General features: G+C 38.6%; 1 protein-coding gene across 1 annotated transcript; it reads left to right on the top strand.

Annotated features, from left to right (window-relative positions):
* Window positions 1–3,532: 3,532 nt before the first annotated feature.
* Window positions 3,533–14,071, top strand: LOC143563747 (cell cycle checkpoint protein RAD17-like). The gene is made up of 12 exons (XM_077051221.1): window positions 3,533–3,679; window positions 3,748–3,793; window positions 3,895–3,980; window positions 4,047–4,094; window positions 4,174–4,230; window positions 4,664–4,766; window positions 4,836–5,146; window positions 11,211–11,526; window positions 12,196–12,321; window positions 12,439–12,637; window positions 12,939–12,999; window positions 13,829–14,071. The coding sequence occupies exons 1-12, from the start codon at window positions 3,533–3,535 to the stop codon at window positions 14,027–14,029; spliced, it is 1,701 nt and encodes a 566-aa protein (XP_076907336.1). The 3' UTR covers window positions 14,030–14,071.
* Window positions 14,072–15,408: the final 1,337 nt, after the last annotated feature.

Genomic DNA, 15,408 nt, shown 5'->3' with positions numbered 1-15,408 from the left:
AACCATTTTAGGCCCGTTTTAAGCCGAATTACGAGTTTAAACGAGAAACGAACTGAACCAGATTATCCACAACATTATCCGGATTGTGTAATCCAAATATGTGGCTATGGTTTGAGATGTGGCCCCCCCCCCCACACCACCATATGGCCGGCCACCCTCCTCCCATTACACTTTCATTTTTCTTTTTTTCACATCCATTCTCCCAAAATCCTCTCTAACTCTTCATCCTCCATCCAAAACCCAAGCTTTTAAGCAAAATCCTAAGGTAAAAACTTGATTCTAATGGTTGATTCTTGGTTTTGATTCTATAATATGGAGAAAAGGAGGTTTCATGTGAAAAATGGGTGAAAACCCGAGATGAAACCGATTCTCGTGTGATCAGAGGATGTATACAAGTTATACAAAGGATTTTGATCCAAGTAATTAGTTAAAAGAGTTTAGAATGAAATTTTACGGTTAAAATCTTGTGAAAATGAGTTTTCATGTGAAAGACGGGTGAAAACCCGAGATGAAACCGACTCTTGCATGATCAAGAGATGTATACATGTTATACAAGGGATCTTGGTCCAAGAAAGGAGTAAAAAGGGTCGAGAACGGATTTTTACGGTCAAAATCGTTGTTTTGATGTTTTAACCGACACTAGGAAAGAAATGGCTTGATTGTGGGTATAACTTGCTTGGTGTGGTGTTGATGTGCTTGTAAGTGTTGTATCTAGCGGCTAGCAAAGGCTAGAAACCGAGATCCTTGCGATCTAAAGCTAGAAAACACAAAAATAGTTCGGTTTTCGTGTGTATATGAATTATGGACAGATTGTTGTGTGCTTAGAGTTGGGTCACGAAATTTCACAGAGATGATCTACACATGAAAATAAGAGATCTGTGAATTTTTGGTAATTTTTGGATAAAAGATGAATATTTGGTGAATTTAATGCTCGGTTTTGGCCAAAAATAGTGAAAAATAGAAAAACATGATGAAAAATTCCGGAAAATTTAAGATAAGCTTTTTATAACATATAAAAGTCACCCACAAAATTTGAGCTCAGTTGGAAAAGTCCAAGTAGGCTTTTCGGTTGAAACGAGTTCTAGGGCTTTCTAGCTCGGTTTTGGGTGAAAATGGCTTGAAAAATAAGTTTTAAATTCTGGAAAAATTCCAGGAAGTTATGAGGGTGATAGAGATCATCCCAGAAAAAGTTGGGATTTTTCTAAAGTGTTTTGGTATTTTTGACATATTTAGTGTTTTAATAAGATTTAAAAATAGATAAATAAATGTAAATATAAGAAAATAAATCTGGAAAATTTTTACAAAATTCCTTACTGTCAAATTAAGTTTTGTGCAAAATTTCAAGACCCGAGACTAATCGGGTAATTATTTGTGCTAAAAGAACATAAAAAACAAGTTTTTAAAGCTTAAAACGTGTAAACCGGCAAAGTTCGCATAAGCGAGCTGACTGGTACATGAAAACTCTAAAAATGGACTATTTCATAAATCTAAGTAAATTAAGTAAAAATAAATCATCCGAAAATAATTCGGATGATTTGGGTAATTTTTACCCGATTTTACCGTTTCCGGCACCGAAATGACGGAAACGGGCCCCACGGCCAAACGGGGTGTCAAACCGAGCTATAATTTCATCACCTTAACTAAATTGACTGTCAAACTCTAAGCAATGTCACAATCTGAGTCCTTAGAAGTGTCACGGGGTTAACATTGTCCCCGAATCGAGTACAGTACTGGGTTAACAATGTTCCCAGATGTACCGATTGATACGTATTTAAGTTATGGGAATTATATAGTAACGACTAGATATTATATTACAGATCCAGGCACGTAGCTGTTCCTTATATTACTCACCGACTCACAAAAAGGTGAGTTTTCACGAGCCCCTTTTAATGAATTGTTTTAATTATATTTTCCCGGGGCGGAAAACATGTCTTATTTAAAGTATTTAAGTACATACCGATCGTATGGAAATACTTGTACATTTATATATATATGGGCTGATGCATAGAATATATAAAATGTTTATAATGTGTTATTGTTCTGGGGTAACATAGTTCCCAGGGGTTATTGTTGTTCTGGGGTAACATAGTTCCCAGGGGTATTTATTGTTCTGGGGTAACATAGTTCCCAGGGGTTATTGTTGTTCTGGGGGTAACATAGTTCCCAGGGGTATTTATTGTTCTGGGGTAACATAGTTCCCAGGGGTTATTATTATTCTGGGGTAACATAGTTCCCAGGGGTTATTATTGTTCTGGGGTAACATAGTTCCCAGGGGTTATTATTATTCTGGGGTAACATAGTTCCCAGGGGTTATTGTTGTTCTGGGGTAACATAGTTCCCAGGGGTTGTTATTGTTCTGGGGTAACATAGTTCCCAGGGGTATTTATTGTTCTGGGGTAACATAGTTCCCAGAAAGATATTGGAAATGTTCTGGGGTAACAAAGTTCCCAGCATGATTATATTGTTAATAAATGATTATTAAAATGATTTGTCAGTGTTTATTTAAATTAGTGAAACTCACCAACTATTCGTAGTTGACCCGTTTTCTTTACATGTTTTCTAGGTATGCCCAAGTTGGATTGATTGATGTTTGCTTAACTATCTGTGCTACCTGTTGGAAGCTTGCTGCTCTTTGTTTTGTAATGAATTTATTAATGTCTTATCGGTAAAATATGTGTGTAACACCTAGACAGTAATGAAACTCGCAACGATGTAATATGTTATAAATTAATGTAGTGGTATTTTCTTTATAAGCAATGCTGATGATATCAGATGTGTCTGTTGCATCCCGTGTACGTTTCCGCTGCGGTTACGGGGTGTTACAGCCATCCTCCTTTAGTGTGTGGCCCATTTTTAACAATAGAAAAGAACTGGGCCTTTATTTCAATTTATGGCCCATTTTTAACCTATATATTATATGCATCATATAAGAATTGGAGGCCTACCAAAATTGGAGGCCCAAAGCTATGGCCTGACTTGGCTGGCCCATGGGCCGGCCCTGCCTGAATACCCGGTGACCCATATTCCAAGTTATATCAGACGAGATCGAAGAATCTGATTTGGGCGACGGTGGTGTTAGATGGAGTTTATACATGGTTTAGTTTGTGTGTTTGGTGATATTATTCAGATCTGATTATTAAAAATGGGAATATAATAAAGTTGCCGGTCCAACCGTCGGGTCACCGGGTCCGGTCCAACCGGCGCCTGTGAGACCCGGCCGGTCCATTAGAAAACAGGTTGTATACTACGACCCGGACCGGTATCGGCACCGTGGTCCCGGCTGGACCGGTCCGACCGTCCGGACCGGGTTTCAAAACATTGCTTTTTTTCTCGGGGGTTGTCCTTAAAAGGAAGAAGGGTTGAAGGTGAGGGGCTTGTCCTCTCCTAAAAACTTAAACCTAGGCCCCCTTGCTTCTTCTTCTTCTTCTTCTTAGGTACGCGTACGCCTAAAGTAAATAAAAAAAATTCCCGCTTTTAGGGTTTTTGTTTTCAGTCAAATAATATTTGTTTGTTTGTTTGTTTGATTCTAGTGATGGGTAAGAGGCCAGTTGTTGTATTATCATCTTCAACGGATGATGATGGTAATGATAATGGTTTGAATAAACCCAAATCTGTTCCTCGAATGGGATCAAAGAAAGTTCGGGTTTCGGGTTCTCCCGCCAGCAACCCTTTTCATGAGGTCTCTTGAACATTTTCATTATTTCATTTTCACACTCAAATTATTCTCATGTTTGCTTGCTGCTGCAGATGAAATTGTTCTGTCAGGATTTTACTGCCTTCAAGGTACCTCCTGGTACGCTGCTATCATCTTTTCATTTCTTTCTTTCTTTGTTTATGTTTTTTATTATATTATTTATCATTCAAACTGACATGGGATTGGATGTTATGATTTAGACTACAGAACAAATTACAACAAACAGTTATGGTTAGACAAGTATACACCTTCTTCTTTGGCCGAATTATGCGTTCATAACAAAAAGGTAGCTACTTCATTTCATTTCCATATTCATAATACTGAGGAGTAAGTATTGCCTTTTATTTTTCAGGTTGAAGAGGTTAAAGTTTGGTTTGAAGAAAGAATCAGTGCCAGAAACGTACTTTTGTTTTTGCGCAGGTATTTATTATTATTATTATATGCTTGTTGAACCTTAATGTTGTGTGAGTTTGTTGCAGGGTGATAGTTGTAATTATGTTCTTCTTATCACTGGACAGTCGGGAGTCGGAAAATCTGTATGTGATAATCATTTCTTATTTTATATTTTCATATTTCTAAATAGAGGTTGGAACTTCTGACACCAAATGAAAATAATCGGATTTTGGGTTGACATGTTTAATTGAACAGCTCATGCTTGGGTTGACCTGTTTAACGTGTTTAGTTAAAAGGGTCGTGTTTGGTTGACTCGTTTAATAAACAGGTCAAGCTGTCAACTCATTTAGTTAAGGAGGTTGGACCTGCAAACCGTTAATGACCCATTTATTACAACGTGATAACTTGTTTAACACGTTTAATTAAACGGGTTGTGCTCTGTTGTTCATTTGAAATGCCGACTTTACAACTTAATTACAGTTTTCTAATCCTCCAACCCGTTAATCTGTTTGTCGTGTTTACAAAACGTGTTGGCTTATACGCTCGAAATAACGGTTATCATTCATTATTCTATAGGCAACAGTTCACGCAATCGCCTCTCATCTCGGAGTCACAATATGTGAATGGAACACACCGACTCCCACAGTTTGGCAAGAACATGTACACACCACAAATTCAGGTATTATTTCAATTTTCAAATACTTCTATCATTGTATATTATCATGATTATATCATTTTTGTTTTCTAGGGTTGTGTTACACGTCAAAGCTGGATGAATTTGAGAATTTTGTAGAAAAAATAAGAAAATACGGATTAGTTTCTTCATCTTCAACACGAGACCAACAAAAACCATATATTATATTAATCGATGATCTTCCGGTAATAAACGGGAAAATTTCTTATGGTAGATTGCAACGGTGTTTGCATCTTCTTGTGGGGTCTGTTCGTGTTCCAACTGTCATATTGATAACAGATTACAGTAAAGAAGACACGGGTGATTACACCTCAAGATGTTGGGAAGATCTTCAGATGTTTCTTCAAAGTGTCGGGGCCTGTAAGGTTATATCTTTACTACTGATATTATTATTAGTTTTTTTTTTCTTTTCAATACAGTTACAATCAACTAATGTTTATAATTTTGATATTGTTATATCGTTTTATGTTGGGCCCTTAAAGACTAGTTTTTTAATATAAGTTGGTGTAAATATATGTTAAATTATGTATTTAATGAGTTAGATAAAAAATGTGATAATTTTGGCAAATTTTCTGTTTTTCTCACAGTTATAACATTTTATGTTTATTTAGAATAGAATAACTTATTCAATGTATATCTGTTATGAGCAACACCAGATCAGTTAGGGTTTGGGCCAGCAAGAAAACAACAGTCAATCGGGTTACAGTCACACCCCCCGATCAAGCGTTGGGCTACGGTTTGATCACTAGTTACAGTCGCACCACTAGAGACACAATTCCGGATCCTTGATCACCTCTCGATTGCCGATCGAGATAGCTAGGATACTGTTAAGACTCAACACACAATTGAGACTCAATAAAGTTTTTCTAAAAATTCTCTGCCCCTCATTCATTCCATGTTTTCTTAAAAGTACATGAGAGTTACAGGAAATAACTAACCATACCTCCACTACCAGGTATGGCATAAAACAAGGAATTAAAACTTAACAACGTACAATGCAGAAACTGAAATAAATAAAAATAATCCAGAAAAAAAAACGTGAATATTGAAAGAAATAAACATAGGCTTCCTTGCATGGGCCCCTAAGCGACATCTGCATGAGTTTTGATCCAATTTACCAGGAGCCCATTTGGCGTGGAAATCGGGTTTGGTCCAGGCGGGACGGAGCTACCCGAATCGGCATCATCCTCTCTGGGTTGATTGAAGTTTGTCCTCAAACTTGGTAAACACTCGTCTTCATAGGTCTAAGATCAGCAACATTAAATGTAGCTGACACTCCATACTCACCCGGAAGATCCACCTTGTACGCGTTGTCATTAATCCTTTCAATTATCTCAAAGGGTCCATCAGAACGTGGACTGAGTTTTGACCGCCTCTTCAACGGAAAGCGTTCCTTTCTGAAATGAATCCAAACAAGATCACCAGGTTCAAATTTTATGACCTCCTGTTTTTATCCACCCTTTGCTTCACCTTATCATTCTTGCTTTCAATCCGTTTACGAACAGTCTCGTGTAACTGTTTAATGGATGTGGCTTTATTGGCTGCTTCTTGACTAAAGTGGCTAGACGTATCCAAAACGGCTAGGTCAACTGGTGTGGTGGGGTTATATCCATAAACGATCTCGAACGGACTAAGTCGGGTGGTGGAGTGTGGGGTTCTGTTGTACGCGAATTCTGCTTGTGGTAATACCTCTTCTCAGTGGCGAATATTCTTTTTAACCAACACTCGAAGGAGCGTTCCCAAAGTCCGGTTAGTAACTTCGGTTTGGCCATCAGTTTGTGGATGGCTAGAAGTGCTGAATTTGAGTTTGGTACCTAACTTCTTCCATAGGGTGCGCCAAAAATGACTAAGGAACTTTGTGTCTCGGTCGCTAACCATGGACTTGGGAATACCGTGAAGACGAACAACTTCTTTGAACAGGTTCACCACTTGAACTGCATCATGGGATGTAGTACAAGGAATGAAATGAGCCATTTTTGAGAATCGATCCACTACTACCATGATAGAATCAGATTTTCTTTGGGTTCGAGGTAAACCGGTCACAAAATCAAGGCTGACATCCTCCCAGGGCATTTGTGGAACTGGTAATGGTAGGAGTAGACCATGACCTGTAACGTGGCTTTTGGCTCGTTGACATGCGAGGCACCTGCGAATTACATGCTCAACGTCACGTTTTAGTCGTGGCCACTAGACATACCCGTACAACACTTCTATTGTTTTCTCAATTCCAAAATGACCCGCCAGTCCACCTTCATGTACCTCTTTAATTAATACTTCTCGAATGGAGTGTTGTGGGATACACAACCGCTTTCCTTTGAACAAGTACCCCTCATGCATATAGAAATCATTGAATGCATGATTGGAACATTTGAGAAATAATTCTCCGAAGTCTGGATCTCCTTGATAATAATCCTTAAATAACTCAAACCTAATTACTCTAGGACTGAGGGTTTGAAGTAGGAGGTGTCTCCTAGAGAGGGCATCAGCACCCTTGTTTAAGACCCCTGACTTATGCTTAATGGTGAAAGTGAAAGATTGGATATATTCAACCCATTTAGCGTGGCGAGTATGAAGCTTTTGTTGCCCCTGAATGTACTTTAGCGCCTCATGATCAGAGTGCAAAATAAACTCTTTAGCTATCAAATAGTGGTGCCAATGATCCAATGCTCTAATTAAAGCATAAAACTCTTTATCATTAGTAGAGTACCTGCGTTTGGCATCATTAAGTTTCTCGCTAAAGTAGGCAACTGGACGACCTAGCTGGGATAGGACAGCCCCAATCCCCACCCCAGAGGCGTTGCATTCGATCTCGATTACTTCATCAAAATTCGGTAGGGCTAGAACCGGGGTTGAGGTCAGCCGATATTTGATCTCCTCAAACGCGGCTTGGGCTTGTGCATTCCATGTAAAGGTTTCTGTTTTAATAACTTGGTTATCGGGGCCACGATAGTACTCAAATTCTTGACGAACCGACGATAAAACGAAGCGAGACCATGGAAGCTTTGAATATGCTGTAGTGTGGAAGGGATAGGCCATTCCCGAACGGCCTGTACCTTCTTTTCGTCAACTTTAATGCCTTTAGCAGAAACAATATAACCCAAAAACATGACATGTGGAGAAAAAAATTGGCACTTTGAAAGATTACCAAACAATTGTTCTTTGACCAGTACAGTGAATACTTGTAGATGATCAGCATGTTCCTCTTCAGATTTGCTATAGATCAGAATGTCATCAAAATAAACCACCACAAAACGTCCCATAAATGGTTTCATCACTTGATTCGTTAACCGCGTGAAGGTACTAGGTGCGTTCGATAATCCGAAGGGCATCACCAGCCACTCGTAAAGTCCATCCTTGGTCTTGAAAGCGTCTTCCACTCATCGCCTTCATAAATTCGAATTTGATGATACCCACTTCTCAGATCGACCTTTGAAAATACAGTAGCTCCATGTAATTCGTCTAACAGATCGTTCAATCGGGGAATTGGGAAGCGGTATTTGATGGTTATTTTGTTGATAGCTCTACTATCGACACACATACGCCATTCACCATTTTTCTTAGGAGCCAAAAGATTGGGAACTGCACAGGGGCTAAGGGATTCACGGATCAGTCCCTTGGCTAACAACTCTTCCACCTGTTTGCGAATTTCATTCGATTTATGTGGATTAGCTCGATAGGCGGGTTTATTGGGTAACATGGCACCGGGTATAAGGTCGATTTTGTGTTGGATTGTTCGTAGTGGGGGTAGGCCTGGGGGAATTTCATCTGGGAATACATACTGGAATTGGTCGAGGATGATTTTGGCGATGGGGTGTTGTGTTGGGTCAGGTGATGGTTCTGTCTCATCAAACCCAAGAAGAATGAACTCCTTAAGAGGTTTTAAATTCATGTAGGTCTGCTTTTAAAAGGGAATTCAGGGAAATGGGTTGGGATGTGGTATTGTTATCGGGGGTTAAAGGTAACAGGGTTACCTTCTTGTCATCCTTGTTAAAAGAGTATGTGTTTTTGTACCCATCATGTTGTACCTTTCTATCAAACTGCCAAGGACGCCCCAACAAGATGTGACAAGCATCCATGGGAATTATATCACACCACACTTCGTCATGATACTGCTTGCCAATGCTAAAAGAAATAAGTGCATGAGTTACTTGGATACCTTTTCCATGATTCAGCCACCGAATGGTATAAGGTGAAGGGTGGGGTGTGATGGGGAGTCGGAATTTGGAAATCATGATTTGGGAAACCGCGTTGGTACAACTGCCACCGTCGATAATGAGGGAACACACTTTGTTGGCAACAGTGCAGCGGATATGAAAGATGGATTCTCGTTGAGTAGTATCTTTTGGGGCAAGGGTGCTACTGAGTGCTCGTCTTATCACCAAGCACTCTCCTTCATCAGGTGGGAGTTCTAAGACCTCTTCATTTGGAAATTTCTCATTTGGGTCTTCGTCATAGCATGGATCAGTACTTGTTTCTAGTTCTGCTAGAGTTACAGCTCTAGTATTGGGGCACTCAGATGCAAAATGCCCTATGCCTTGACAACGGAAGCATTGACGAGGGGCTCGGGAAGAGGTGCTTGTAGTGTCAGGCCTGATTGGAGGTTTAGTATTGGTGGATGACGATGGTTTTTGGGAGGGTATATAGTTTTGGGACGAGGCGGGTTTAATAGTGTTGGGTCGAGAGGCTTCAAATTTGTTTCGGTTTTTTTGTTGGGCTTCTACTCGATGAGCAAGGATAGTAAGTTCTGCTAGGGTTGAGTATGGTTGAAGTTCCACCACTTGAGCTACTCGAGGATCGAGGCCACCGATGAATCGAACCAATGTTTGGGGATCATCCTCATTCAGACCACACTTCATTACGAGGTACTCAAATTCTTGTGAGTATTCTCCCGCTGATTTATTCCCTTGCTTCAAATAGTGTAACTTTGTGAAGCTATCTTGAAGGTAATAAGTTGGTAAGAATTTCTCTTTAAGCAGCTTTTTCATCTTGTTCCAACTCTTCACCTTGACTTTCCCTTGCCTCTCTCGCTTGGAACAAACATTTTCCCACCACGTGGATGCATACTTTCTCAGCTTTAAAGCAACAATCTTCACCCTTCTATCCTCCAGGGTCTGTTTATAATCAAACACTCGTTCCACGGTTCGAAGCCATTCAACGAAGGCGTCAGGATCGAGTCTTCCATCATACTCTGGAATTTCAACTTTGATGTCGTTGTGATATCGGTCAGGGGAACGCCTACCATACGGATTGTAATCCCCAGCATTGGAGTGTTCCTCATAGTCGTCATCATTCGGTCGATAACGAGGTGGAGTACGATCATTCCTTCTCTGCCTATTCATGGCAGCAGTTAAGTCATGAAGTTGCACTTGGAGATCTTGGACTTGTTGCTCAAGGGTTCGTCTATTTTCGGCCATTGATGATGGTTAGGTTTTTTTTTGTTTTGTTTTTGTGGAGGGATCGGTTTTATGCTCTGATACCAGATGTTATGAGCAACACCAGATCAGTTAGGGTTTGGGCCAGCAAGAAAACAACAGTCAGTCGGGTTACAGTCACACCCCCCGATCAAGTGTTGGGCTACAGTTTGATCACTAGTTACAGTCGCACCACTAGAGACACAATTCCGGATCCTTGATCACCTCTCGATTGCCGATCGAGATAGCTAGGATACTGTTAAGACTCAACACACAATTGAGACTCAATAAAGTTTTTCTAAAAATTCTCTGCCCCTCATTCATTCCACGTTTTCTTAAAAGTACATGAGAGTTACAGGAAATAACTAACCATACCTCCACTACCAGGTATGGCATAAAACAAGGAATTAAAACTTAACAACGTACAATGCAGAAACTGAAATAAATAAAAATGATCCAGAAAAAAAAAACGTGAATATTGAAAGAAATAAACATGGGCTTCCTTGCATGGGCCCCTAAGCGACATCTGCATGAGTTTCGATACAATTTACTAGGAGCCCATTTGGGGTGGAAATTGGGTTTGGTACAGGCGGGACGGAGCTACCCGAATCGGCATCAATATCATAACATCAGATAAAAATATTAGTACTAGTAGAGAAAACAAAAACACAACAAAAGACAATATATTTCATATCAATTTTAATAATTATTATCATTATTTTTTAAGACTTATAATAAATTATATTTATTATATGCAGTACAAAAATTAGTAATAGCAAATCATTAAAAGAGAACTAAAATGCAAAACAAACAAACAAAATCTTGATGTGATGTTTTTTTAGGTGGGGAGAGGGGGGGGGGGGGATTTTGTCTAACCCATGTATGTACACACACACATGTGTGTGTGTGTGAATTTATACATGCATGCATATACCCATGCGCATATGCATACATACATACATACACACACATATATGCATATGCTGTGTAGTCATGCTATGCGATTTTTATTATACAGGTGGCGTTTAATCCAATCACGGTTAACTCGATTGCAAAAGTGCTTTCCAAAATATGCAAAGGAGAAAAGGTTAGAGTAACACCTGACCAGATCAATTTCATAGCTAAAGCCAGTGGAGGTGACATCAGACATGCAATTACATCTTTGCAGTACTTTTCTTTGAAATTAGGCTCGATTGAAAAGGGGTCCCACAAGATTGATTATTTGGATGACGAGTGTACGTTACCGTTTGGCAGGGATGAAACGCTCTCACTGTTTCATGCTCTCGGGAAGTTTTTGCATAATAAAAGAGAGACAGAAAGTGTGATTGCATTTGGTATGTACTCGGTTTGGTTTTTTAGTTTTTGTAACTGACTGGGTTCAGTTTTAAAAGGTTTGGTTTTTTTGGTTACTAGAAAAGATTGTTTGGTTAATTTGATTAATTGCCGGTTTCAGGCATGGATAGTAATGTTAGCTATCTTTATAATTTGTAATATAGAGATTAAATGATAAGTATAATGTTATTTATAAAAAGTTTTCACATATAAATATATCATTTATAAGAGTAAAAAAAATACAGAGGTTGATTTTATTGTCGGTTCTGTTAATTCTGTTATTCATACACCCATAACAATAACCGAATCATACAAATCAGTTATATTTAGGTTGATTGGGTTGAATAAAGTATTACTAATCTTTTAATATATAATAGAGTATAAGTGACAACAGATATGTTATTTGTAAAAAATATAACAAAGCTTTCTGATATATAACATATTAATTATAAGAACAAAAAATCAGATGTTGATTTTAAAGTTGGCTCGGTAAATTCAGTTATTTATACACATATGACAATAACCGAACCATACATTCCATCTATAAGAAAATTATAAATGAACTTATCAATGGGTTTGGTTTGGTTTTGGTTTTGGTTGTGGTTCGGTTTTTCTTCTCACCGCTAAGTTTCGAGTAATGTTGGTTAACCTCTCTTCCTCTGTTATTTTAGACACAGATTCCTTCTTTTTAAAGGATGATTTTACAAGACTGCCCATGAAAATGGACCCACCAGAGAGGGTTCTTGGTCAAGCGCATGGTCAAGCGAGACCCATTGCTGATTTCTTACACGAAAACGGTACGCGTCTTATCTACCTTTTAGTATTACTTATTATTATATTGTTTATTATTAATATTATATTTGCTACTCAATGGTGTTTATACGCGAGTTTTCCAATTGTTATTATTTTTTCAGTTTTAGATTTTGTGCACGAGGAAGCTATGGACGATGCGTGGGTTGCAACTTCATATCTAAGTGACGCTGACATACTTCTTGCTTCACTTACTGGGTTGCAATATAATAATTATGTGGCTGAAAATATTATCCAGTCAACTGCTGCATCAGTGGCAGTGCGTGGCGTGATGTTTGGCAATCGTCATCCCTTATCCTCAAGGTATCACATCTTCAACATCTGTAATTTAGTCGGTGGCAAATTGGGTGGCGCGGTCAGGATAGCTAAGGGCTCAAAATGGCTTGGAGTGGGAACGGTTCTTATTTTTTTACCTTACCTACAAAAATAATGCTTAAATTTTGGTTATAAAAATTTATATGACCGATTATTTATTTGTTTTTATTTTTTTTTTCATATTTACCCATTCGACTTATTACGTTGAAAACATAATCTCATGTTATGGCTACAAAAGAGTACTTTTGAACTAAAATTTGACGGTTGTCATATGTTCTTTCGGTTACAGGTGGCATGCCATCCGTCGTCCAATGCTGTGGCAGGTTGACCAATCACTACGGCACAATAAGGTTTGGCATTCTTCGATTATAAATACGATAATAAATTGCTTTAAAAGGTTTTATGCATTGAAAACAATTTGGGTGACTTCTGACTTCTGACTCAGTTCACACGATTAGGGGTGTAAACGAGCCGAATTGAGCTTGAGCTCCACTAGGCTCGTTTTGGTATAATCCAAAGTTAATATTTTTTGTCCTTTTTTTTTTCTATCTTATCGTGAGACTCAGATCACACGATTAGGGGTGTAAACGAGCCGAACTGAGCTTGAGCTTTGCTAGGCTCGTTTAACTTACAAGACTCGAACTCTGCTCGTTTCAAGCTCTGTTTTCAAAGCTTGAGCTTGGCTTGCGAGTAGTTTTTCAAGGTTGAGCTCGGCTCGTTTATTATTCAATATTTAATTATATATATTTTTTAATCAACTTTTATATACAACGAAATATATTATTTAGTTATTTTTATCGTAACTTTATACATAACAGTTCTTATACATATATTTATATAATATAAATTTTATAAAATAATAGGCCCGTTTAGGCTTGCAAGCCAGCTCAGACTCGGGCTCGTTTATTAAACAAACTTATTTTTAGGCTCGGTATTTAAGCTGTGCTTGCTTCAAGCATTTAGCGAGCCAATCTCAAGTGGCTCATGAGCAGTTTGGCTCATTTACAAATACACATGACTGATTGGTTTCTCTCTTTATTGGAGGTAAGAGGGTATAGCAGGTAACAATTTTTACATTTTAAGTAATGGATTAGTGGTATCAAGTCAAATTGACTAGCCCATTTCTGGCATTTTTAAGTTGTCAATTTCAAGATTAACATCCAAGCGTCACAAATGCAGACGGAGATGGTCGGGCAAAGAACTGCAGCTTATAACAGTGTGAATGTGTCTGATGTTTCCGTTATTGCAACCGAGTGGAATCCTATTATGAAGTGGCTAGGGTTTAGAGGTTTTGATTATGACAAACAACACACAGGATCAATGGTTCGTGATGAAGGTTATGATGGCATGGAGATTGATGATGAAATAGAAGATTGGTAGATGGTAATGATGATGAAATATATTATATTGGTAGATTTTGTAGGTGGTGGAAGCAAACTTGTTTTAGCTTTTTTATGTAAATGTTGTAAATTTATGTTGGTTTTTATCAAAACTCTGTATTTGATGGTATTTTTAGATGCATGCGATCCGATGAGGTTTACTGGTTTTGTCATGTCTTGATGGGACTCTGTATGCATGCGATCCGATGAAGCAAACTCTGAACTAAGAATAATGTAGTTTTGTTAATCAAACATCTATTGTTGTATAGCATTTTTAAATAAATGTATTTGGATAATGTATCTTTAATTAGACGGGTCAAAATGGATTGGATCCAATTTAACAGGTTTTAGTAGTTTATCAATGTAAGAAGCAGAAACCCCCATCGGTTCGGCTCGGTCTTAAAAACAATGATAAATATATTTGTGTAAGAACTTGTAAATTGGTTCATTATACGGGTTAACTAATGTTAGATATCGAGTCAATGAGATGAGTGACTAACTAAACCTGCTAACTTTTCTAACTTAAAACATGTTAGCATCACCATGACGACTATTGTTCGTCTCCACAACCTACAGCTTTGCCACCACCATGACTGTTGCCTTCGTCCTGGCCACCATCATTGCGCTTCCACCCGTCCAACCACCCCTTACTAGACGTGCTCACGTGCATAAAAAAACGGGTTCCGGACCCGAACCGGTGTACCCAAAACCCGGTTTGGGTATTTATATACCCGAAAGCCCAACCCGGTTCTATATATTATTTCAGTAATCGGTTCCTACCCGGTTCCTGTTCTAAACCGGTTCCATTTCCTACCCGGAATAACCGGTTCCGCCGGGTATTTTACATTAAATGCTGATTCAGTTCAAAAACTAGCCAATGGAACCGGTTCCAACGGTAATATAGCCGTTGGAACTGGTTTTTGTTGTCCAAAACCTTATATAAATTGATTATTTACCCATTTTTTCACCACCAAACTCAAAAACAATCTAAAATACTTCTCGTTTTACAAACCCGACCATCCGACTCAAAAATACTATGACAACCACCAAAAAGTCTAACAATAACAACAAGGCTAACAAGAACGCTACTCCATCCATTTTTATTGACCCGGTTCGTGTTGAATATGACCCACAAGTTATTGCGGTCCTCGAGCATACATGCAACAAAGAAGTATGGAAGAATTGGGACTTGGTTATAGTGATCGATGGTGATACTAAGGCTCGTTGCAAATGTTGTGGCACTTTCTTAAAGCACGATTCGAACTCGACTTTAAAATAACACATCGACAACAAATTTTGCAAGGCCTTGAAACAAGTTAACTCAACCGACCAAGTCGAATTGGGTAAAGATGGTACACTCTTTCGTTACAACACGAAACG

This window comes from Bidens hawaiensis, unplaced genomic scaffold (genome assembly GCF_021521415.1).
Source record: "Bidens hawaiensis isolate Kalapana, Puna unplaced genomic scaffold, B.hawaiensis_p1.1 tig00021512_1, whole genome shotgun sequence".
Taxonomy (NCBI): Eukaryota; Viridiplantae; Streptophyta; class Magnoliopsida; order Asterales; family Asteraceae; genus Bidens; species Bidens hawaiensis.
This window is presented reverse-complemented; position numbering and strand designations above follow the sequence as displayed.